Source organism: Vicugna pacos, chromosome 15, assembly GCF_048564905.1.
Source record: "Vicugna pacos chromosome 15, VicPac4, whole genome shotgun sequence".
Lineage (NCBI taxonomy): Eukaryota > Metazoa > Chordata > Mammalia > Artiodactyla > Camelidae > Vicugna > Vicugna pacos.
The window spans coordinates 1,307,276-1,333,068 of record NC_133001.1 but is presented as its reverse complement, the minus strand read 5'-3'; the positions used below and the strand labels follow the sequence as shown (position 1 = coordinate 1,333,068).

General features: G+C 38.2%; 1 protein-coding gene and 2 pseudogenes across 1 annotated transcript; 2 read left to right on the top strand and 1 right to left on the bottom strand.

Annotated features, from left to right (window-relative positions):
* Positions 1-695: 695 nt before the first annotated feature.
* LOC107035401 (olfactory receptor 2L5-like) lies at positions 696-1,270 on the top strand (annotated as a pseudogene).
* Positions 1,271-9,075: 7,805 nt separating this feature from the next.
* On the bottom strand, positions 9,076-13,392 carry LOC102527467 (olfactory receptor 2L13-like). Its single transcript, XM_031673369.2, has 2 exons — positions 13,297-13,392; positions 9,076-10,008 (listed from the first exon to the last, which is right to left on the bottom strand). The coding sequence occupies exons 1-2, from the start codon at positions 13,390-13,392 to the stop codon at positions 9,076-9,078; spliced, it is 1,029 nt and encodes a 342-aa protein (XP_031529229.2).
* A 6,704-nt stretch (positions 13,393-20,096) lies between these two features.
* Positions 20,097-20,658, top strand: LOC140685825 (ras-related protein Rap-1A pseudogene; annotated as a pseudogene).
* The last annotated feature ends 5,135 nt before the right edge of the window (positions 20,659-25,793 follow it).

The following is a 25,793-nucleotide window of genomic DNA, read 5'->3' as shown; positions in this document are numbered from 1 at the left end:
AGCTTCTCAGCATAGCTGATAGGTTGCTACAGTTTTAGAAGTAAAATTGGGATGCAATATGGAAGAGAAATCATACATTGATGGCAGCAAACATTTATCGAAAATAGAATTCTATACTATTTAATTTACACTGATTTCCATTGAATAAATTCTGAATATGACATCTGAGTTTGGTGTCACTTGAATTTGCACCAGGCAGTAAAACATACTTACCCCAACAATGCTATAATAAAATGGTTTTGTAATGTTAAATGTTTCTTGGAAAACATCTTGGTCAAAAAAATTTGCATCTTCATATTTTAATCTTCAGCTCAAAAATAAGGCTACGTTTTTCTAAAACTGATAAGTTCATAATATAAGAGCTAAAAATTTGTCTGAGTAAATAATAAAAATAGCTTATTGTTTAAAACTTAACTTACTCTTTTATCTATCTTTAGGAAAATTTATATGAATGCCTCGTGGAAAATTATAATCAAACATCAACTGATTTCGTCTTATTGGGATTGCTCCCCTCTTCAAGAATTGGCCTGTTTCTTTTTATTCTAATTGTTCTCATTTTCCTAATGGCTCTATTTGGCAACCTCTCCATGATCCTTCTCATCTGTCTGGACACCCATCTTCATAAACCCATGTACTTTTTACTTAGTCAGTTATCTCTAATTGATCTGACCTACATCTCCACCATTGTCCCCAGAATGGCCTCCAACTTCCTGTTTGGAAACAAGTCTATCTCCTTCATTGGGTGTGGGATTCGAGCTTCTTCTTCTTGACTTTAGCAGGAGCAGATGGATTGCTTTTGGCCTCCATGGCTTAGGATCGTTAGGTGGCCATTTGCTTCCCTCTGCATTATCCCATCAGGATCAGCAGAAGAGTGTGTGTGTTGATGATAACAGGATCTTGGATAATGGGCTCTGTCAACTCCTGTGCCCACACCATGTATGCCCTCCACATCCCTTACTGCAGGTCCAGGGCCATCAATCACTTCTTCTGTGATGTCCCAGCCATGCTGACTCTGGCCTGCATGGACACGTGGGTCTATGAGTACACCGTGTTTGTGAGCACCAGCCTCTTTCTTTTGTTGCCTTTCACTGGGATTGCATGTTCCTACGGCCGCGTTCTCCTTGCTGTCTACCACATGCGCTCAGCAGAAGGGAGGAAGAAGGCTTATTCAACCTGCAGCGCCCACCTCACTGTGGTGACTTTCTACTATGCGCCCTTTGTTTACACTTATCTGTGCCCTGATCTCTCTACTGTGTCTGTGTGCACATGAAAAGGCCAGGCTAATTGGTACCTTTGCCAATATCTACAATTCCTGCTGCTGGACCAAAACTGCACGTTAATGCTGCCACCAGTGCAGCTCTTCTGCTTACATGCAGACTCAGAAATAAAATTATTAAGAATTTCAAGTTGGCAAACACAGAGGATTAAAGCAAGCAAGGGGACTATCTGAGCATGAGACCCTCTGTAATCACACATGTTTCTCGCCCTGAAGAAGGGAGAATGAATAAATATAAAGGGAATGCCATCATGCAAAACCAGGAAAATGATGGGAGTGTCTGCTGTTTTTGTCAGTTGTTACCACTGGCAGGAATCTACGGAGGAGCAGGCATGCCCACCCCAGACGCCTCATCCATTCCAGAAAGTGAAAAATACAGGGAATCAGGAGACATGGTCCATCCTTGGCCTTGACGCTGTGTGTTTTATTCGATTATTAAACTGCTTTTAACAAGAAATTGCAAGCCAAGTTTTTAATTTAATTATAACCTCCTTAAAAAGCAAAGATTGTGGGTTTTATCAGATTAATTTCCTGTGTTTTATCGGGCCTTTAATTACTTAAGAAAATTGAGTCTTCTCTATGAAAAGGGCTAAGTTTTTTGTGTTTGTTTTTTAGAAAATATTTAACATTCTGTGTTTGCCTACCAGACCTTTGTCATGATGATTGAATGGATAGCTAAGTATTTTTTCACAGTGACCTATGGTTCTATTTGACTAAGTGTATGAAACCCTTTTAATAATTCTTGATAAACTTTCCAAAATGGAATAGTAAATATTTTTGTCCTCAAATTCACTTTACGACTTTCCATAAGGCTCCTGTAAAATTTCAAAAGATATTTTCTTTCATCTTATTCAAATAAAGATGTTAAAATAATGGGGCATATTTGATATGTAAAATTACATGAGAATAACTGTCAAATAAGAAGTAATATTAAGCCTTCTTTATGCTGTATTTGTATAGATACATATGTGTTCCAGAAATTATATGAAATTTTTAGTAGTTTTATATATCCTGATATATTGTTATCAGTCATAATTCTGACTATCATCTTAAAATGTTGCATATCACAGTAACAACTACATTTTTTATCGAAGAACTTTCATCAGATCTCTAACAATGGGCATTTTAAGCCTTTGTCATTGACAGAGTTATTGTTTTTGTCACATTCTTTTGCAAAAGGGTTCCTGAAAAACTGTTCTATTTTCAAGGAAATTCATTGAAACGAATAATGGAGAAAGTGGAGTCAAGCAGAACAAGTATTCATTACATGTGACTAAATGGACCAAGGAGGATAATTACATTTTTACGTTGTTTTGTCTGAAACATTGCTGATTTCTTAAAGTCTCTCTTTCCAAATTGAAGAAAAACTTTCTCTTAAGCTGTCTGTGACTTTTGACAATTTGGGAAAAGTATACTTTCATGAACAAAGATGTGCCATCTACTCTTGTTCCAAACTGATCCTTCTGGAATCTGGAAACTCTTGAGTATTGTGTTCATGCAAATACAATTAATTATTTGCAAAAGTTTAATCTGAATCTGTTCCCCTTGTAAGAGAACACAACTGGAAACACTGGGTATATTATCAAGGCTTTGACTGGAATGCCATATTTGAGAGCGGTATGTATAAACTCAGATATGACCAAACAGCTTTGAGAAACTACGATTGACTTTATGTTGCCAATAAAGCCACTTGGAAAAGTCAGACTTGTAGCTTGGCTGCAGGGTTCCAGCAAAGCTATCTTATATGGTTAATCACAATCTTGGTGCACTTAATATAAAAAATCAGGCCAACTTTAATGCAAACAAATTGGTTTTACCATGGCTGTTTTGGTAATAAATGGGAATAAATATAAAGTGAAAAACTGCATATTTTTAAACATTACATTCTAGTTCTGTTAGTTATCTTGAGGTTTTCTTATATTCCTGTATATAAAACTGGACTGGATTCTGAATTCTTCTTTTTTCCCCAAATATCTGGCTACAACTCTCCAAACCAATGTTTCCAATTTCCCCCAACCCCCACCATTCTGATTTGGAATCACTCGGAAAAAATGACTGCCCTTGAATCTCCTTGGTTGGGACTGTAGGCGATCTTCCTCATTACCCAGGTGACAGACATACTTACAAAACTGAAGATTGGATCTATATCTATCACATCAAAAGGGCTTCTTTAGACTCTAGGAACTGCGCACCAGCGGGAGACCTCTAAACCAAATTGACATGGAAGAGAAGTAGTTGGCATCAATGTAGGTTTCTTCTACCCAGATGCTCGATCAAGACTTCCTACACTAACTAAACATAAAAACCTTTCTTCTTTTCTTTCCTCTCTTCACTTGGCATTGGCCTGGAATGATAACAGCATTACCCAAATCTCCCAGGCCATTGTTAAGCGTGGGGCTAACTTTTCAGACTGCTGGATTTTTTTTTTTTTTATTGAAAGCTCTGATCTGTCTATTAGCAATGCCACCTTAGCAAAGGTGGAATGTGCCCCCAATGGAATTTACCTTTGTCTGTATTGGTTTTCATCCTCCTTGAGCCTATGAATGTCTAGATGGTTGGCTCATAACTAGGCAAGGCCTCTTAAATTATCTAACTGAACTTTTGACTATTCACAAACAGACGCCTCATAGGTCAATTCCCTTGAATTTGTGTCATCACGTTAGAAAAGACCTCCAGGAGAAGTTCGTGACTGAGGATTTATTTTCTTTGGCAGATCCCTACTTTCCTGGTTTAGGCTGAATATGAATGTGGCTGTTCTGTGTAGTGCCTCCTTAACTCTTGAAAGCATTGCAGAATCTGCTTCTAAGAGAATAGCTTCTCTAGATAAAACCTAAGATGTTCTGGCTAATATTTCGAACAGAATAGCCCTTCATGATTTTTTAATTGAGTGAAGAAGTGTTCATTCGTTACCCAACTCCATTTGTTGCACCTGGATTACCACTTCTGGGGATGTTAAAACTCAGCGCTGTAAGATTACTGAGCAAGCCACTTGACTTAAGAAAGTGACTCCTTCAGTGTGTTCTTTCTTTGCTTATTTGATTTTGAATTGTTTGGGTCTTGAAGACCATGGGTCCAAAGTGCAGTCCAGATAATGGGAATTATTCTGTTTATAATAGTCAGACTAGTATCTTTGATATGCTGCATTCTCCCCAAACCATTAAATATATGTTCACAGCTGCTGACAACCAAGCAAATGTTCTCCCTAAGAGTGGGATATCTAAAAAGGAATGAAGTAAATAACTAACAAGTTGTGAGCCTGAAGATGTGGCCTGTGGATATGAAAGAGGTTTAGAAACAAAAACAACAAAAATCATACAGAGAATAAATAAAAGCTGTAAAAACTACATAGCATTAGATGGGAATGTCTTAATACCTTAAATTTTGATTACATCCTTCAGTCTAAGAGTCTGATCAAAATGGAGAAATTGTTAAAAAAAAAAAAAAAAGACAAGCCCAAAATGGAGTCACTTGTGCCAAGCCAATGTCACCAAACTGAGACAATATTTAACCTAATTACAGTTTAAGCCTCTACAAGGAATGTAATCTTAACGAGACAGCCTGGAATATGTCTGGCCAACACTAGTGAAATCTGCCTGATAACCCTTCACCTTCCCCCAAAGGAAGGTCACTTAACCTGAAACAAACACTCTGCTGAGAGAACTTTCTGGCCCAGCCTTCTTTTGCCTCTAAAAGTCTTCCATTTTGTGCAGCTTCTCAGAGTGCCTTTCTGCTGTATAGATAGGATTCTGCCCAATACATGAAACTTTGAATAAAGCCAACTAGACTTTCAAATTTACTTGGCTGAAGTGTGGTTGTTAATGCTGTCTAAACTGGTATTTGCTACCTGAATCTATCAACAAGAATTCAAAACTGGTAACAACAGGTAAAAATGTATCCTCGTTGGAAAAAAAAGAAAAAACAACTAGATATATTTAAAGAGATTTAGTGGTCTCCATACAATCTTCAGAAATGCACAAGAATCAGGGGTAATGTCTGCATACCATGAGCAATATTCAATGTGTGCTTAAAAGTAAGTTTCATGAGTATGTTAGAGCAGGCAGGTAGCTAGATATGAGCAAGAAAGGGGGACGCAGACCAAATGGCAGGAATTGAGCAGAAAGGAGGGGCACAGGCCAAATGCAGGAAACCACACATCATGTAAGCACCAGGGGTCCCTGGGCAGAGAAAGAAAAGCAGGAACCTTGGGGCTGATAAGGGATCACACTTTTTGGGGTGATGAGTAGCCTGGAGATGAATAAAGAAAGCTGAGAAAAGGCAGGAATTTCCAGTGTCCAAATGTAACCTTTTGCTCATCATGCCCTCACTTCAATAAAATTAGCCTTGCAGATCAGAAGTACCCATCATGCACTGATGCCAAGACACTTCTGATCCAGACTAATTAAGGACAAAAATCCTTCCTCCTTCTGGGAAGGTGGAGTTGGGATGATAATCAGGGAATATGACCCCAAACCCTTCCCTCCCCAATAAATATTCCACCCATTCATTTTTACACTCTGTGTAACTAACTTGCCAAAGAAACTCAGGGCAGCCGCTCACCTGAGCCTGCCCGCTCTCCCCTGAGAGTGTACTATCCACCCTTTAATAAATCCTCACTTTACTTTTCTAAACCACTGTATCTTGTCTCTGAATTCTTTCTGGGATGGGGCAAGAACCTGGAACAGCGGTTGCATCTACCAGCAACAAGTACACCTACAGGAAAAATAGCAGGCTGTAAGGACGTATTGAAAGGACACAGGCTTGAGAATTTAGTCTGGAAAGAAACTGAGCAGGTGGCTGGTGGCTCAAAACTGATCAGAGGAAAACATATTGGAATGTAATCATAAGTAAAACAGTATCCTTTACCACCACTAAGGCTTATGGTGGTAAAGTCAAGCGTTATTTGAGAAGAAGGACGCATCAACTGATGAAAATCATTGAGACAGAGACACTACCATCCAGTTTAGATAGGCCATGGATTGTAACACATAAGGAAAAATTTCCCCGAGGGTATAGTAAGGTACCACGAACAATATTCGATTAGGAGATTTGCTCTAGAGACCAGGATCCACTGCCAGAGCAAGAAGTGACCTCTGCCCGTGAAGGAAAGGACTATAAATTAACCAGAGGTTGTGGGTTTTTGTCAGGAGGCAATGACTTACTACTTAGTGGAATTTTTGGGTGTCTTTCTTCATAAATGAATATAATTTCACGGGTAGAGAGAAGTTTACATATGTATAATTGGTAGCAAGCATGGCTCAGTATCAACTATTGTGGCAGATCACTATGATTCATCAAAAATTTAGAATCTTATTTATAGAAATGAGAAGCCTTACTGGAAGACATTTAATTAGTCACCATGACAGAGTTCAACCCTTGCTTCCAGTACGGATGTATAACACTTTCCCTCTTCACCAGAGATTTCCATGATGCTATATTAAAATTCAGTTATTTGCTTTAACCCAGAGGAAAAAACCCAAGCAACATATGACTGTACTAAGTAACTTACAATTTCACAGAAGATTTGTCTTTATAATAAGTAGTGGCTGATTTACTTTTAAAATATATTATGCATTTCACAGTTTTCAGCTGTCTGGTAGAGTCAGAAGTGCCACTCAGAATCCTGCAAAGATAATTCCCTGGTGTTAAAACTTAATTCATGAAGATTGCAACTGGAGATTAGATGTCAAATATTGGTTAAATAACTTTTTTGAAATTAAGTTGAAGAAAGGGCATGTCATTTTCAGGAGAAAGCATTAAACTCTAGAGAAGAGAAGGCACTTACTGTCACACCGAGGACATTGACTATGTGCTGCTCATTGAAAATGCAAGTTGTAATTTTAACTCTGCTAATGTTAGAGCAGGCTTATAATTAGATATGAGCAGAGAAAGGGGGACGTGGGCCAAATGACAGGAATTAGACAAAAAAAGATGGGCATGGGCCAAATGGCAGGATGTATGATTATACATCTTGTGAACAGCAGGGGTCCTTAGGGCAGAGAGAAGAGCAGGAACCCCTGGACTGATAAGAAATCACACACTTTGGGGTGACAAGTGGCCTGGAGGCAGGCAAAGAATGGCGAGGAAAGGCAGGGATCTTCAGCATCCGAATGAGCCACAAACTAGTCCTAAATGTCCTAATCAGGGTAGCAAAACATATCTTTTATCCTTTGTTTTGTTTTGAATTCAAAAAGAAAATCTGGCTCCAGCAGAGCACATGAATGAGATGTGTCACAGCTGAGGAATCTGGCTCACGGCCCATTGCTCAGTTGAAAGGTAAAGGAGACCCTAGGTCATGAACACTTAGCTTTGCGTAGAGAAATTACCTGGTTATATCCTCCCTCAGATGTGCCACGTAGCATGTTCACAATTTCCTGGAACATGTAACTGTGCCCAAAGACAACAGAGGGCCACGGACAAGTGGCTTCTGTGCTCCAAGAGTTAATATTTGCAGTCTTTTATAAGAGAGGGTGACCTTTTACTGCTTGTGCTGGTGTGACATTGGGCACAAGGGGGTTGCAGGGTGTGTGATCGAATTGTGCACGTTTCTGATTGGTTGATGTTGAGGTGACAGGGAAGGGAGGGGGCTGTGATGGGGGAGGCGACATTCGACTCTGGCAGGGGGCTGTCACCAGTCCAGGTGGTCAGGCCTCCGGGCATCGTACAGCGTTCACTGTCCAGTGTAGTTAGTTCCGCTAAGGGAGGTGTGTGCTGGGAAAGGAATGTTCTGTATTATCTTTGAAGGGCAGCAGCTGGACACTTGTGGGGCCCTGGAGCAGGAATCTGCTGGATGTCTGTGGACCCCACTAACGACACATAGTCCAGTGTCTGTCACAGACACGTGGGGCTCCTTGGGACGCAAATACCGGGGGCGCTTGTCAGCAGCGTGTTACTTGAGGACCAACTACCACATTTACGTTTCACATGTTGTAGCTGAAACCTGAAGGTTCTGTTTCATTTTGTACGTTTTATACTCTAGCCACCCCAGTCGTTTTGTTTCCCTGCCTTTCAGTAGATAACTGTGTCAAGTACAAAAACCTTCTTTAAGGTCATTGAAATATGTGATTTTCCTAGTTTGAATACAGAATAATTTTTGATTATCCTCATCATCCTACACAGGTCACGTAATCTCTGTATCTTTGTTGAAATCAGACAAATTCTGAGTCAAGTAAGCCTGCTCAGAATATTTTTAGAAAAGGTAAACAAACAGGTAAACAAACTCAGGAGCACGTCAGCCTGCTTGTTTTGCTGGCTTGTTACTTCTCAGCCCGCTATCCATATTTTATACACCACAATATCTTTACATACCTCATTTAAAACATTTCAGAGCATTTCACTGAATGCTCTAAGGCTGTGTTGTCCAACAGAGTAATGGGCTAACGGACACTTAAAATGTGTACAGTCAAAATTGCGGTGGGTTCTAAGTATAAACACACAGACTTACAGTGAAAACAAAACAAAACATTGCTTTAATGATCTCGCATCTATTACGTGGAGAAATGGTAATGTCAATATGAATGTATTATTACCTTAATAGTACCATATGCACAAACATATATGTAATATAATATGTTGCATAATATAATGTATCATTAATATCAGTGTTGTTAATAGCAATATTGATTATAACATTGGGATTAAACAGATACATTATTCAGATTAATTTCATTTTTTAAATGTGGCTACTAGAAAATTTTAAATTACATTCGTGGCTCACATTATATTTCTACCAGGCAGTACTCCTCTAGGGTCTTCTAACCAACATGGAAAGAGGAAATGAAGCAGAGTGAGGGCCGCCATAATTACTGCTTCATGGACGAGAATATCCCAAACACTCTTGCCATGGCGCCCAGGACTTCCTTATTCCTCAGACTGCAGATAATGGGGTTGAGCATGGGCGTGAGGATGGTGTAGAAGACTGCCAGAATTTTATCTTCTGCTGGTGAGCGGAGGTTCCTGGGCCGAAGATAGGTGTAGACAAAAGGTGCATAGCAGAAGGTCACTACGGTTAAATGTGTTGAACAGGTGGTGAAGGCCTTTTTTCTTCCATCTCTGGATCGCATATGGTAGACGGCAAAAAGAACGCGGCCGTAGGAAGCAGTGATGCCAAGGAAAGGGAAGAGGAGAAAGAGGCTGGTGCTCACAAAAACCATGTACTCATAGACCCAGGTGCCCATACATGCCAGAGGCAACATGGCTGGGACGTCACAGAAGAAGTGATTAATAGCCCTGGACCTGCAGTAAGGGATATGGAGGGCATAGACTGTGTGTGCCAGGGAGTTGATGGACCCCAAGATCCAAGATCCCACGATCATCTTCACGCACATCCTTTTACTCACGCAGATGCAGTAGTGGAGGGGGTGGCAGATGGCCACATAACGATCATAGGCCATGGAAGCCAGGAGCAAGCCTTCAGAACACGCCATGGTCAGAAAGGAGGAGGACTGCACCCCACATCCCAGGAAGGAGATGCCTTTCTGGCCGGAGAGGAAGTTGAACACCATCTTGGGGGCGGTAGTGGAGAGATACATCAGGTCCATGAGAGACAGCTGGCTGAGGAGGAAGCACATAGGTGTGTGGAGCCAGGCGTCCAAGCGTTTGAGGTAAATCATGGCCGAGTTACCCACTGAGGCGAGAAAGAATATGAGCACGATCAGAAACAAGAGAAGCAGGCCAGTTCGATTTGGCGGAAACAACCCCAACAAAATGAAATCATCTGAAGTTTGATTCCATTTCTCCACGGACACTTACGGCTTCAACTTCCTTGAAAGGCAAATGAAGACGAAAACAAAGCACAGAACGTGAAATGAAACAAAACGGGAGCATAAAAGGGAGCTTTGGCTTCATTCATGTTTGGTGAGAATGAATTCCTTCCTTCAGTACTACGGCTTTTGTTGACGCAGTTTCAATTTCTGAATCGAATGCTCCACTTCCAGTTTTCTCTGATAAATAGCTGATCAAGTGATCTTTAAGTTTAAAGTCTAGTGTCATAGCCAGCAGAGGTAAACAAGATAACTAAAGCATTCATCTCGGTTTAACCCCTGGCCAGGCTCACTACACAAAATTCACAAACAAGTCACAGGAATGCCTGCATTACCCAGTGTCTGTCAATTGCACACAACACATTCACAGCAGTGATTGGCTCACGTGACTCACGTAAGACTTTCTATATGCTTAAATTCTAATTCTCCTGTTACTTCGCCCTGTTTTAGATATTTAATTTTTGAGCCTGTTCGGCTGCTTCAGATTTCTAGCTATTTAAATATTCCAAGTTTCCTATTTGGTAAATGCCTTGCTCACTGCACGCTGCCTTGTTCAACAGAAACTGTAATTCTTAGTCTTTTGCTTAATTCCACATTTTGTACTAGGTCAAAGCATACTGAGATCAGAAAGGACATTTACTCTTTTTCTGTAGTTTTGTTTCTGCACAGTAGGTGGCAGCAGAGTCTCAGAAACTGAAAAACGATTCCCCTGGACAGAGGTATGAGTTTGATCTGTAGCTTACATATTGTAATTACTCTCTTCAGACTTCATTGTTTAAATAAAACAGTGACATTAATACCTTATATTAATTATTTACAATAAAAAATGAATAAAATTTAATTTTGGAGAATTTTTCTAGCTCTTCTGACCTATACTATCCCTGAGAATTTTTACTTGTGACTCAACATTTTATAACTTCTCTTCTTCTCGCTGTGTCACATCGATTCTGGCAACTGGCTCTTTCCTTCACTCGGTCTCCCAAACATGTATAAATGGTGATTGTGGTATTTCTTATATTTTCTCGGTATATGTTCGATTTCTCCCTTAGGTCAGCTTTGATGTCAGATGGGACCACCTGCTTTGTTTATGTTCTTCTGTCTGAGGGAGACTCCTAGTGCCATGTTATGTCAAAGATTTAGCTAATGTTGATTGGGCCACTAATTTTTCAATAGTAAAGAACAAACATTTATGGTTTGTTGCAATGATTCCCTTTGCTAATTCAAAACCAATCGTTACTTTATATAACTTTGGTAAGCATGAATGAAATTACGAAAAAAATACTTACCATAGAGAAATGGGAATACTTTCTGACAGTTGTTTAGTTCACAGATGCTAAGAATAAGACGTGTGTAGGCACATAAGAGGTGCACAAAGATGCTAAATGGGATCCTAGACGTCTTCTGCTTTTTATAACTTTCTAGAAATCAAAATTAATAACCTAACAGAAAAAGCATAGTCACCATCATTAAAGTACATTCATTCCTTCAAGCAAAATCCACTTAGTGTCTGTTTTATGACAGTTCTGCTAGGGACTGAGATGCTTTGGTAATTAAAGCAGACGAGATTCTATAATCATATAGGTAAAGTTTAGTAAGTGATACAGGCAATAAACCAACAAACTTAGAATCGCTACCTAATGTTTTATAATGATGATATCTGTATATGCATATATATATACAACGATATATAATGGTTATAATGTATGAAGACCAGTTATTTTGTAGAGAGACTCACGAGCATTTTGATTCTCTGCTGCATGAATTAGAGCTCAGAGTACCATAAAGATTTTTTTTTTGATGATAGTTACAACACCTATTTTGCTTTTTAAGTTGAAAACTGGTATCATGTGAGGCACTGGAAATCAATAGTTAGTTACATTCAGGATCCCATAAATCTGGGATTTGAAGCTTTTAGGACATGGAACATAGGAGCCAGAACTCAGGATCCATTTTTATTGATAACCAACAGATTTCTTTATGGGGTATGGGACCTTATTTATTGCACCAGAATTACATGAAACAACACCTTCTGGTTATATTATAAGTTGGAGAATATTGTTCTTGTGACTACAGTTGGGCGGGCGATGAATGCCTCTCTTGATCACCTTAAGAAGCATATGCTGACACTTACAGAGTTAAAAGGAAAAATAAAAGCTCAACTTAGAGGACCTATTATATGTAAATGTGTCAATCTCCCAGCCCTAAATTTATTTTGCAGAAGTTGACCATCAAGCACGCTTTAAAAAGGCTTATAGACAATCATTCCAAGATCGGTAAACAAAGTGTTTTGAGCCTCCGCTAACTCAATTCCAACAACTTTTAAGACAGCTCTGAAGATGGACTTAAACTAGCTCTGTGTGTTCAACACATAGTAGGTCCTCAGTAGGTGTCAGTCTTCTTTGTCCATTCAATTTCTTAACCACTGAGAGATCTCAGGTAGAGAGAGATAAAGGGTCTTAATTAAAGTCACACAAAGGCATACATCATTCTAGAGCCACACATCGTAGAATTCTACCAGATCCATATTACTTCTTTTTACATTTTATGTTCAATTTTCACTTTTCCAATTCTTTATAGAACTGCCTATTCTCTGTGTAGAAGGAAATATTTTCCTAAGGTAGGAAAACCCCATCTCCAAAATTACTCTTGGGGTAAAGGTAACCCAAATCAACTCAATTCAAATTATTATGACTCACCTTGTCTGAAGTTCTTGCGTATTTTGAGAGTGGAAGTAGCTTTATAATGGCACGATTTCCTGCTAACAATACATTGAATTATTTGAAATATTTAAGAACCAAACTTTGCTGACATTGTTTCTGAAGCTGTAGTATAAGATCGTGTCACTGAGCAACAGGCTCTGCATCAAATCAAAACTCGCTTTCCAACATGAGGATCTCTTCTTTAGCTGCTAAAGTTCATGAGAAGGAAATTCCTGAGGGCACATTTTAACATCTATTCCTCATTTTACGCAAAAGAAAACCGCAAACTCTTAACTGCTCATTGTTTTCTTTAGCATCAATCCTATGGCCACACATAGGGTCCTTTTGTCCAGAAGTTGCCAGAATTAGAACACAACTTAAACCTGTCAGTGAAGTATTTTTCCATTCGCATATACATTGATGAGTTGAAACATTTTCCTTTTCCTATTATCTCATCCCAGTGACTAAGACATTTCACACCTACTTCCCTCAGGTTCCACTGTTGGAAGACAGGATGGGTTTATATATTTTATGTGCAGATTATTACATCATCAAGCCTTACACATTGCTCTTTCTCCTGTAATTGATCCCCAACGTCCAAGTCCGCGGTGGCCAAAACCTTGGCCAGTTTAGTTGACTTTGTGATGTGGAGATCCATGCAGTTCTGCACTTAGATAGAGCAAAGTCATCAGCATAGTCAATGATGTTGCATTATGCTGATGCCCAGAATTAGACCAAAGAGAGCCTGATTACTCCAAACCATGACTCAATGGCTATGAGATGTCACATCCTGCCTGCTGAAATGATGTAAGTCATTGACCTAAGGATTAAGAGATGCAGAAAGAACTTATTGGTGATTATGACTAAATTAAAGTTTGCAATGTCAAAATACTTTTTTCCAATTGTATATGGGTAAGGCAATTGATCCATAAAAATGTTAATCGAGTCAGCTCTTCTACTGAAGTGGCAAGGTGACCCTTAGCAGCAGTGCCATGCAGTCGGCATTGATTCAGGAAGACTCTAGGCTGCCAGGTCCACCACTGATTAGAAAGGTGACTGGGAAATTGCTTAAGATTCTAGCGTGTGGCCAAGTTCTTAAAGGTGTTCTAAAGGATATTCTAAGAATTAAAGGGAATAATATACACCAGAAGTTTACATAGTACCTGTCACCTACTGAGAGGAAAGGCTCAGTAGATTTTAGGATTTATTATTCCATTCAATCAACAGATTTATAATCCACAGATGTATTAAAATGTGGTTACTTCTCCTAGGAAAGGATGCTGGAATATTATTTAACAAGACTTTGCTTAATAAACAACATTGTCATATATATATATATGTGTGTATATAGGTATATACACACATACATATACACATACATATACATATATGTATACACATATTTAAATGCAAATATGATAAACCACAAAACTAGAAAAATTAGTTTCACTGCTTTACATTTGGAAAGGGGATGTTATTGACATATAGATTTATTTTGTTATAAGTAATTTATTGGTAATGTTTCTTTTTATGTATTTTTTTATTGAAGTATAGTCAGTTTACAATGTTATGTCAATTTCTGTTGTACAGCACAATGCTTCAGTCATACATGAACATACATATATATTCATTTGCATATTCTTTTCCACCATAAGTTGCTACAAGATATTGAATATAGTTCCCTGTGCTATACAGTATAAACTTGTTGTTTATCTATTTTATATAAATTAGTTAGTATCTGCAAATCTCTAACTCTCAATTTATCCCCTCTCCACCTGGGTAACCACAAGTTTGTTCTCTGTATCTGAGAGTCTGTTTCTGTTTTGCAAATAAGTTCATTTGTCTTTTTTTAGATTCCACATATAAGTGATATCATATGGTATTTTTCTTTTTCTTTCTGACTTATTTCTCTTAGAATGACAGTCTCCAGGTCCATCCATGTTGCTGCAAATGGCATTATTTTATTCTTTTTTATGGCTGAGTAGTATTCCATTGTATAAATGTATCACCACTTCATTATTGAGTCATCTGTCAAAGGACATTTAGATTTTTCCATGTCTTGCTATTGTGCATAATGCTGTTATGAACATTGGAGTGCATGTATCTCTTTGAATTCCCTCTGGATATATGCCCAGGAGTGGGATTGCTGGATCATATGGTAAGTCTATTTTTAGTCTTTTGAGGAATCTCCACACTGTTTTCCATAATCGCTGCACCAAACTGCATTCCCACCAGCAGTGTAGGAGGGTTCCCTTTTCTCCACACCCTCTCCAGCGTTTATCATTTGTGGACTTTTGAATGATGGCCCATTCTGACTGGTGTGAGGTGATACTTCATTGTAGTTTTGATTTGCATTTCTCTCATAATTAGCGATGATACGCATTTTTTTCACATGTGTCTACTGGCCATTTGTAGCTTTTCATTGGAGAATTGCTTGTTTATGTCTTCTGCCCATTTTTGGATTAGGTTGTTTTTTTTTGTTATTAAGTTGTATGAGCTGTTTATATATTCTGGAAATTAAGCCCTTGTCAGTCTCATCTTTTGCAAGTATTTTCTCCCATTTTGTAGGTTGTCTTTTTGTTTTGCATATGATTTCCTTTGCTGTGCAAATGCCTGAAGTTTAATTAGGTCCCATCTGTTTATTTTTGCTTTTATTTTCTACTGCCTGGGTAGACTGCCCTAGGAGAACAGTGCTGAGATTTATGTCAGATAATGTTTTGCTTATGTTTTCTTCTAAGAGATTTATAGTGTTTTGTCTTATGTTTAAGTCTTTAAGCCATTTTGAGTTCATTTTTGTGTATGGTGTGAGGGAGTGTTCTAACTTCATTGATTTACATGCAGCTGTCCAGTTTATCCAGCACCACTTGCTGAAGAGACTGTCTTTAACCCATTGAATGTTCTTGCCTCCTTTGTCAAACATTAATTGACCAAAAGTTTGTGGATTTATTTCTGGGCTTTCTATTCTGTTCCATTGGTCTATATGTCTCAATTTACACTTAGAGTCTACAACCTAATAGGAAATTAAAAAAAAAAAGGAAATGAAAAGAAAAATCCACTGCCTGAATGACTAAATGAATAAATGAAAGGGTGCACCACTCTGTTCTCAACACCATTGTCTGTTCCTCTCCAAACACTCTTTGCAGTGAATGGGGGTGTATGTAATAGGATCAGCCTTCACAGAAGCCACAGTTTAAAGATGGTTTGTGCGCTACTAAATCAGAGGGAGGCATGTTCTGAGGACAACAGCGGGAGCACATTTACCTTACATGACACAACTGGAACTGAGTCTTCTATTATGGAGCTCTCCTTGCCAGCTTGAAGGTGTATAGACATATTCAAAGTACTTTGTAAATGCTGATGTTCTGAGTTAATTCTTCATTAAACAAAAATGTGGTGAGTCCTTAATGAATTTCAACCAATGCTTCATCAGTATTATTCAAATCCATGATTGTTTCTTGAGCTGTAGACGTCAACTTAGTCATTCTTAATCTCAAGCCTTCAATAAAAAGTAATGGCAAAACATTATATCAAAGATGATCATTCTTTGTTTTCAAATGCCATGATCATATAGTAGAGGTAAGAATTCTTCCAAGAGGTCACTAAAAGCTGACCAGTGAGACTAACACAAAGGTATAAATAAGATTTGCTCTTGAGCCTGGTGATGGTTAATTTTATGTGTCAGTTGGACTGGGCCGGGGAGTGCCCAGATATTTGATCAAACATCATTCTGGGTGCATCTCTAAGAGTGTTGTTGGGTGAGATTAATATTCCAATTTGTAGATTGAGAAAAGCCTATATCCTTCCCTAATATGGGTGGCCCCCATCCAGTCAGTTGAAGGCCCACATAGAACTAATAAGCTGAATAAAACAGAGTTTATTTCTGCCTGACTGCTTTGAAGCTGACACATCAGATTTTACTGTCTTCAACTCAAGCTGAAGTATCAGCTCTATCTGGTCCCTGAGGCCGCCAGCTCTCAGACTGGGACTACATCAATGGCTTGCTTAAGTCTCCAGGTTGCCACCTGCACATCTTGGGTCTTTTCAGCCTCCAGTATTATATGAGCCAATTTCTTACAGTAAGTGAATGCATATCCATATCCTATTTTATTGATGGACAATTCTGATGGATATGGACCTGTACATTACACTTCGGTCATCCAGGGACTGCTTGTGCCCAGATATTTTAATGTGTACTAAAATCTTGAAGAAAAAGTAATATTCATTTAATATTTTATTTATAAAATTTTGAATCTAAATTTTCATATAGGCTTATGTCATTACAATAGGTTTATCTTGATGCATATTAATAGGGATATATTAACTTATACATCAATATATTTATCTGAATTTATAAAATATATGTAAATATGTATTAACTTCAAGGTTGTCATGCGCTGCTGGCAATGTCATTGTGTTTATTTCTGGGCTTGTAGCCAGAATCACCATATGTACCATGTCAAACAGTCAGTAATCTACTCCTGTTTTATAACGGTTATTTTTAAATTTTTTGACCTTATCTAAGATAGCCAGCATCACTCTGCAATTCGTACACCCGAGGTAAACACATATCACGTGGTATTTAAGGTAATTTATCTTTTTATTTTTATATCAGATCAATTGTTTAACAATATTTTTGATTAAAGCTGCATTTCCAATAAAGTGTCGATCAAAATTATAGTCTGTTTCCATTCTGTCTTTTCAAAAATGAATTATTTTTAATAGTTTTTAAGACAAGAGGCCATTAAATTTAGCACCCTCAACTGGATGATACGACGTATAAAGTCCTAACCAAAATATAGACATAATGCCCAGAGATGCTGGAGGTGACGTTTTCTCAAGCATCATTTAGCAAAGAATTTTTGCGAGTCACTGTTTGTGTTCTTACTATTAAAAACAAAAAGTTTGCCTAAAAAGTCCCACTAAAAGTCAGCATGACAAAGTGAGTCACAGCATAGCACAAACTTGGCCTCAGCGAGAATGAATCCAGGCTCTACCAGTTAATAAGGGTAGTAAGTACTTCAGAATAAGTACTAGCTGTGTTCATGCCCATTTCCACAGCTATCACATGAGAATCAGAATCATAATGGTACTTGTATTATATGATTGGTATAATGTTTAAAATGTCTTAAAGTTTCTGAAGCATTTAAAAGTTATGCAGTTAGTGTAAAATGTTCCCATAATTCCAAAAGATCCTTAATATTTTTTATCAAGTTTGGTGGGGTGGGTGGACGGGACTGTAACTGAGAAGAAAACCAAATTGTAAAAATTATATACTGCCTTTGAAAGGCAGCTATAGCTTATTTTTCAATGATTCGGTATTTGGGGTTATTCATGGAGGTCCGGAGGAGAAGGGAGTGTAGGAATTCTCATGGCCTCTGAGGCTGAAATCTTGACTTCAGTTGGAGCAGGACCAGTGGAAGAGAAGGGAGATGGAGCTGCCCGGAGCAACGCGGAAGGTTGGTCTTATTTACGTCACGGTTGACGGTGGTAACAGGTCCACCTGGGTGGAAGGAGTGGAAGGAAAGGGTGGAAGCTGTGGCCCCCGAAAAGGCTGTGACACTTGGCATGTCCATGGCACCACAGAGCCACCAGGCTCTTCCCTGGACCTGCAGTCCCCTCCTAGCCGAGCACAGGAGGTCGGGGACCCCTCTGAGACCATCTCTGTTGGAGAATCCCTCGGGGACCAAACACACATTCGATCTCTCTGGCCAGAGGCATCTGGTTTAAAGCGGATATTCTGGGTTGGCCCTTCATTTGTAAAGGCCCCATCTATGAGAATTTGCCTCTTTAGGGAGGACATTGGGAACATACTGGGATCCCCCCACCCCCCAGCTTTCAGACTGTGTCCTTGCGATGGGCCTGTCAGCACTCAGGCCCAGGATTTACCACAGGAAAAGGGCTGCATCAGACTGGATGCTCTGAAAGGAAACAGGGATTCTGTGAAATGTGGAAGAGAAAAACCTTGGGCATTAAGGTGAAAAGATGCCGCTAAGGTTGTTGGGCCCTGGATGTGGGGGTGCTGTGTCTTTAGGTTTAAAGCCTCCTGTGGTTTTCAGTGAACAAGTATCTGGGCAGCAGAAAACACAAAGCCCATTTTTCAGTATGGAGATTCCTCAAAAGACTAAAAATAGACTTACCATATGATCCAGCAATCCTACTCCTGGGCGCTACCCAGGGGGAACCTTATACCCAGAGGCAAATTTAATTCAAAAAGACACCTGCACCCAGTGTTCACAGCAGCACTATTTACAATAGCCAAGACATGGAAACAACCTAAAAGTCCATCAATAGATGACTGGATAAAGAAATTGCAGTATACTTATACAATAGAATACTACTCAGCCATAAAAAATGATAAAATAACGCCATTTGCAGCAACATGGATGGACCTGGAGATTGTCATTCTAAGTGAAGTAAGACAGAAAGAGAAAGAACAATATCATATGATATCACTCACATGTGGAATCTAAAAAGAAAAACAGAAACAAACTCAGACATAGAATACAGACTTGTGGTTGCCGGGGGAGGGGAGTGGGAAGGGGTAAACTGGGAGTTTGAGATTTGTAGATACTGACAGGTATATACAGAATAGATAAACAAGTTTATACTGTATAGCACAGGGAAATATATTCAATATCTTGTTAGTACCTCACAGTGAAAAAGAATATGAAAATGACTATATGTATATTCATATATGACTGAAGCATTGTGCTGCACACCAGAACTGACACAACACTGTAAATTAACTGTACCTCAATAAAAAAAATTGACTATACCTCAATAAAAAAGAAGCCCCATTTTTGCTTTGTCTTCTAGTCAGAAAAATGCAATTCCATTCTTAATTCTAGTCCACATGTAGCTTCATCAGGATGTGCTGATGGTAAATTATTTTCCCTGAAAGATATTTTGCTGAAAAATCACATACTGCCTTGATTACAATATTGATCACTCTTAGGCTGGATATAATCTAAGAATTTATGTAAAAATTTGTCTTATTACAGCCAGAAACAGCATTTACTATCAATACATAATGTAGATTAATATGTATGTTAATAGGGACATGAGCCTGTTAACATACACGTACTTAGACCTGTACATACACACATGATGTGGACCATATTGCAGTAGCACAGCCATGAAGTACTTACTAGCATAGATTCTAATTATAAAATTATAAATGCTGTTCCAGAACTATGAACCTCAGGGTCCCGACCAGAAATTTATATCCTATATAAAATAGTTATTTTAAAAACATGATTCAGGCCACTGCTGCCATGGCCCAGAGGAGGGAAGAGGAGGGGGAGAAGATGGAGGAGGCACCGGACGGATGTGGGGATTGTCAATATTGAAACCGATCATGTTATGCGTGAGTACCAACTAGTGGTCCTTGCTTGGTTCAGGAGACGTGGGGAAGTCTGCTCTGACAATTCAGTTTGTTCATGGAATTTTTGTTGGAAAATATGACCCAACAATAGAAGATTCCTGCAAAAAGCAAGTTGAAGTAGACTGCCAACAGCCTATGCTTGAAATCCTGGACACAGCGGGAACAGAGTGAGTACAGCAATGAGGGATTTGTATATGAAGAATGGACAAGGGACAAGGGTTTGCACTAGTATATTCTGTTACAGCTCAGTCCCCGTTTAATGGCTTACAGGACCTGAGGGAACAGATTGTATGGGTTAAGGACACAGAAGATGTTCCAGTGATTTGGGTTGGCAATAAACATGACCTGGAAGGTGAGTGAGCAGCTGGCAAAGAACAGAGTCAGAATGTAGCAACAGTGGTGTAACTGTGCCTCTTTAGAATCTTCTGCAAAGTCAAAGATCAGCGTTAATGAGGTATTTTATGACCTGATCAGACAGATAAACAGAAAACACCAGTGGAAAAGAAGAAGCCTAAGAAGAAATCGTGTCTGTTCCTTTAGACCCGCAGTACGCAGCAGCTCTGATTACAGGAATGAAGAATGTTGCCTGATTGGAAAGTGCTTGCAGTCCAGCCTTCAAACAATAATCTGAAGAGGCTTCTCCTGTTTTATACATTATGTGAAGAATTTAGATCTTATATTGATTGGTTTGCACAAGTTCCCTGGAGAAAAAATTTGCTCTGTGCCTATCTCTTGGAAAAAGAAGACAATAGTATTTTTCCTTTGCAATAGCAGTTATAACAGATGTGAAAATAAATATACTTGACTCTAATATGATTACATGAAAGTGTATGGATGCACTATCATCAAATGATTTTATATTGACCTTTTTAATCATGATTCCTCCCTGTCTAGCATTAAAAAGTTGAACCATTTTACTTTATATCTGTAATGATATAGATGATGAAATGTCCCCTCAAACTCCTTGCAGCAGATAACTTTTTTGAGTCATTGACTTCATTTTATATTTAAAAAATTATGAAGCATCATTCGGTCATTGCATTTAATTAAAATTGTGCATATGCTTTGGGAAAATGGGTCTTGTATAGAGAAAAAACTGAGATAACTGGTTTCTATGGCTTTCAAAGCTAAAATATGTAATATACTAAATCAGCTCTACAAAAAAAAAGATTTCAAGTTTGTATCTTTTCCCCAAATTGTGACCTTCAAAGCAGCCTCAGATTGCTCTTAACAATTTGCAGAACATACAGAAACTTTTCCTTCCTCTCCATCTACTCTTGTAACACTTTGACTACCTGACATGTTTATATCTGTTTCACCTGGTGTCTGTCTGCCCTCACCCCCAGGAGACTGGAAGCCCTGTGAGAGCAGGGATTTCCTTTTATTGATCTCTGTAATCCGGCACCTACCACAGTGCAGTGTCTTGCATGTAGAAACACAGACAATATTTCTCAGGTGACCAAAATCTGAAAGTTGAACCAAGCGGGTGTCACTGACACTTCGTACGTCTTGTTGAGCTGGAGAAGGACACAACCATGTTTCCAGTGTTTCTATGCAGTGAAATTTTGTACCTTATTTTGTTTGCATTTTTGTCTTAACCCATATTGCTGTTTGTTAAATAGTTTGTTAAAGAGTTTTCTACCATAAACACTGAGGCCAGAAGTTTTGGGGGAAAAAAAAACACAACAAACAAAAACAAAAATATTATAGGCTGCTCTTTTTTAATCTTTATAATAAGCCATAATTATTAATATAGCATTATTTTGACTTCTGTGAGTCATTCTAGCAAATCTAGCAAATCATTGGACGTAAAAAGGGGGTCATTGGAACACTTGATTTTGTAATCAAGTCAGGCAAACGTGTGGGTAATCTCAAAACCCACTATTTGTGACTAGAATCTGGAGTAGGGGCAGGCCCTTGGGATTGAGCCCTTAAACCTGTGGGGTTTACCTGAACTCCAGGTAGTGTCAGAATTGAAATGAATTGTAGGCGACACCCAGTTGGTTTTGGAGACAAGAAGAAACAGTGTTGGAAAATACATCACACATTTGAAGTGAGGAGGAAGGAAAATCATCGCTTGTGTTGTTTTTGTTTTCAGTTAGGGTAAAGCTGGTTGATTTCTTACTTCATTACTGGACAGAAATTATTTGCATCTGTACTGGATACAAATATACACGTTCACATGCAACTTCACAGATCCTGGGCCCTAAATAGTAGTAAATAGTAAGTCAAACACAGATGCATTCATCTAGAGAGCTAAGTAATCTTTGTGCAAGCTTCTTAAACATGCAATGCTCCAGGATAATATTGAAAGGACGGGCTCTTCTGCCTTTGCCTTATTTTCTGTTATAGATAATTTTCATAACATTTGGGTTGGAATCAACACAAGCTTTGCTTTAGAGATTTTTTTTCCATTTGAAATAGTCACAATGATAGTAAGAATGAACACTGATATGGAATTGACAATGGGCCAGATACCCTTCCAGATTGTTTATCACTATTTCATTTAATTCTTCTAATAATGCTACAAAGTTAGGAATGCTGTGCATATTTCATAGGAGGGAAACACAAAGTTTAGTCATAATGGTAATATCATGAAATGGGTAAGGAATAGAAACAGGGTGTAACACACACACACACACACACACACACAGAATTTGGGATCGATGAGTTTATAGGCTGTCAAAGCACGGACATCCAGTTCATGATAGAGTTAACGTTCACCTTGTAAATGAATTATTTAAGGAAATGTTTTTCAAGCCCTTCAGGTGATTCAGATGTCCACTAAAGTTTGAGAACCACAAAACTAAGGAGATTTAAAGATGAATTCTTCCACTCTGCTATCTCAGAAGAATTAAAATATTAATATTATTTGCATTCCTGTAAAATGCAAACGTTCATAAATCAATGGTCCGTTTTTTTTTGAAGATTAAATAAAGTGCATGTAAAATACTGAGCATATTGCTGGCATGTAGAGATGTTTAATAAATAAAGTTTATCAGTTTTATCACCACACAGTTAAGAATAGTAAACAGTTTATCTATTTCAGGCAACTCAGTCACATTTATTCAGTTCAACAAGTGGAATTCTAGATTTTGCCTTTGACCATTCCTTGTATTAGCTAGCTAGCTATTTGTTTGCTTGTTTATTTATTTTTATTGAGTTTCTCATATTGGCTCTTGACCTTAACAGTGTCCCTTTGCTTCACCTTCCCATTCAGGGTTCTTTGCTTTTAGAAAAACCTAGGAGACAAATTAGTTCACTATACATATCATTTATTCTAAAGAAACATTTAAATCTGAGCTGCCTTGCTAAAGACGATTTGCCTTTGACAGTGTCATTACTCGAGGGAAGGCATTTGGTAGATGTAGGAAACTTTAAGTAGTCACATAGGACTTCTAAATAAATATGGCAGGAGGCCAGGGGCAGAGAGCAGGATCCCCAACACTGATGTAAGCAAACATTCACAGTCAACCTATCAGAAAGATCCAGTAGCATATATACGCCTCATGACTTATGACTCTACTATGGAGGTGAGTCTAACTTGTTTAAAAATCATTTATCCATTTTTTTAGGAAGCCATTTCAAATTATTTACATTTGTTACATGATTGGTATTTTTCATGTGAATTTTGAGTTTCAGAGTAAACCTCTGTAAAATTTCACCCAGAGATGACAAAAAATACAAGGCTCTCTATTTTCCACATCTATTCTGAAAATGGAAGATGTGGGCTGTGTCCAGGCAGGACCAGTGAGCTAAAAAATCCTTTTGAATAAGCAGTCAACTCACTCAAATTACCGAGTTCGTATTAGTGGAATTTTTTTTCACTGACCAGTAGCGCTGTTTCAAGGAATGAAGCATGCCATGTTAATATCTTGTGGCCATATGTCACCTTCCTTGTGCAGGACAGGATGGCAGAAGGAAGAGAAAAGGAGGGCCTGAAAGGAAGCTCCCGAAATTTCACAGCGATGGTCTCTACTTGTGTTTACAAGTAAGTGCGGATGTGGGGGAGACTATGATCAATTTCTGTAACAGCATCAGAAAGGGCACACTTTTGAGGTTAACAGACACAGAGTTTCTGAAATCTTTCCCAAACAAAGAGCACAGAATAAGTAAAAAAGAATTGCAGGCAAGATATACTGTTAGTCTAAAGATAATGAAACAGAGCCTCCTTTTCTCTTGCGGAAGGATATACATCTAGAAAGTTATCCATCACTTATTTCTGGAGGGGAAAAATTTCTCCCAGGTGTGGAAAATATATATATATAGCTTTAAAAATGTTTCACTCACTTTTAGTTACTCTCTTTAATAGGCTAGAATTAATTTGGTCCACAATTGACCTAAAAAAAGCTACTTATAAGCATATGTCCACAGTCTCATAATTTGCCGAGTTAACGTAGCAGTTCAGTTAAGAGCTAAACATTTCACTTAGCAAGTAAATGAGTTTACAAATCCATAATGCCAAAAAACCCCTTTATTTAAAATGTTTTATATGATATTTAGTTTAAAAAGATCAAACTGCTTGTCTATATATCTGACAAAAAATTATGTAATATATTTAAACTGACCTTTTAATTAATTTATCTGTTATTCTGAGATGTCGAATTTATTACAACATATACGTCACAATTTTTCACAGCAGATGAGGATATTATAGATTTATTTATTTATTTATTTACTACATTTTCATTTTAAACGTTCATAGTTCCAAATTTTATTCTTATTTCATTTAAACACACACATGTGTGCGCATGTGATGTGTGTGTTTCTCTATCATTTCTCTATTTGCCTTAGAATTTCACCTTCATGTCGCCAGAGCATTCAGTCAAAAAATCAAATTGACATTTTCTGCTATGACTTCCTAGCTCCTGTTTATGTGAAAAAAGAAAAAAAAAACTCAATGGCAACAAATGATCTGGATAGATATATTAAAATGAAAAAAATCTTGTTTGAATGTGCAAAATGATGTGGGAAATCATCTCAAAACTCTTCCGTGCACAAAACATCTTTTATTTGTTTGAGAAATCTCTTCAGGAGGTATATAATTTTAAACAGGCTAGTAAACTTAAACAAAATAAAGCCAAGTTACATAAATGATTCATCACATACATAGAAAATGACAGAATGATTCTTAAACCAGGACTTCTGTATTCCAAGTCTCATGTTCTTCATCCACACATCCCTTCATCAGTAAGATGAGTCTGAAGGTTGTTTAAAGTTATACTGGAGGAAGTAGGAGCCTGTGGGTCAGAAGTCAGGGGGTGGGGGCGGTAATAAGGTCTCTTAAATAGTTTGTAAAACAAGGGGCTGCACATACTAGATAAAAAGTATTTGGGAGAACAAGGCTTAGCAATGCGTTGACAGGGTAAAGTAGACTGCATGTTTTTTTCTGGTTTCCAGTGCTAAAGCAAGTCTTTGAAAGATGCTGGTGTGTTTTTTTTTATCAGTTTAAATGTGAGTGATAGACCGTTAGCAGGTGGTTTAAAGAGACTGCTGATGTTGAGGTCGCTCTGCAAGAGGTGAGCCCTGTCTGCCACCTAATTTTTATAGCATTAAGGTATTCACAAGATCAAACTGTTTAGACTTAAAGGCATCATCACTATCTCTTTCTGCAACAATCCATAACCAGACAAATTCTAGACAGCAGGCTCGGAAACCATTGTGTCTCTAAAGCT

What these genes read in the sequence shown, in the direction of transcription:
- LOC102527467 (XM_031673369.2), bottom strand. Translation starts at nt 13,392, where the DNA reads ATGGATCTCCACATCACAAAGTCAACTAAACTGGCCAAGGTTTTGGCC. An exon ending in TACAGGAGAAAGAGCAATGT is followed by an intron (nt 10,009 to 13,296) that starts GTAAGGCTTGAT and finishes GTGTCCGTGGAG; the next exon opens with AAATGGAATCAAACTTCAGA.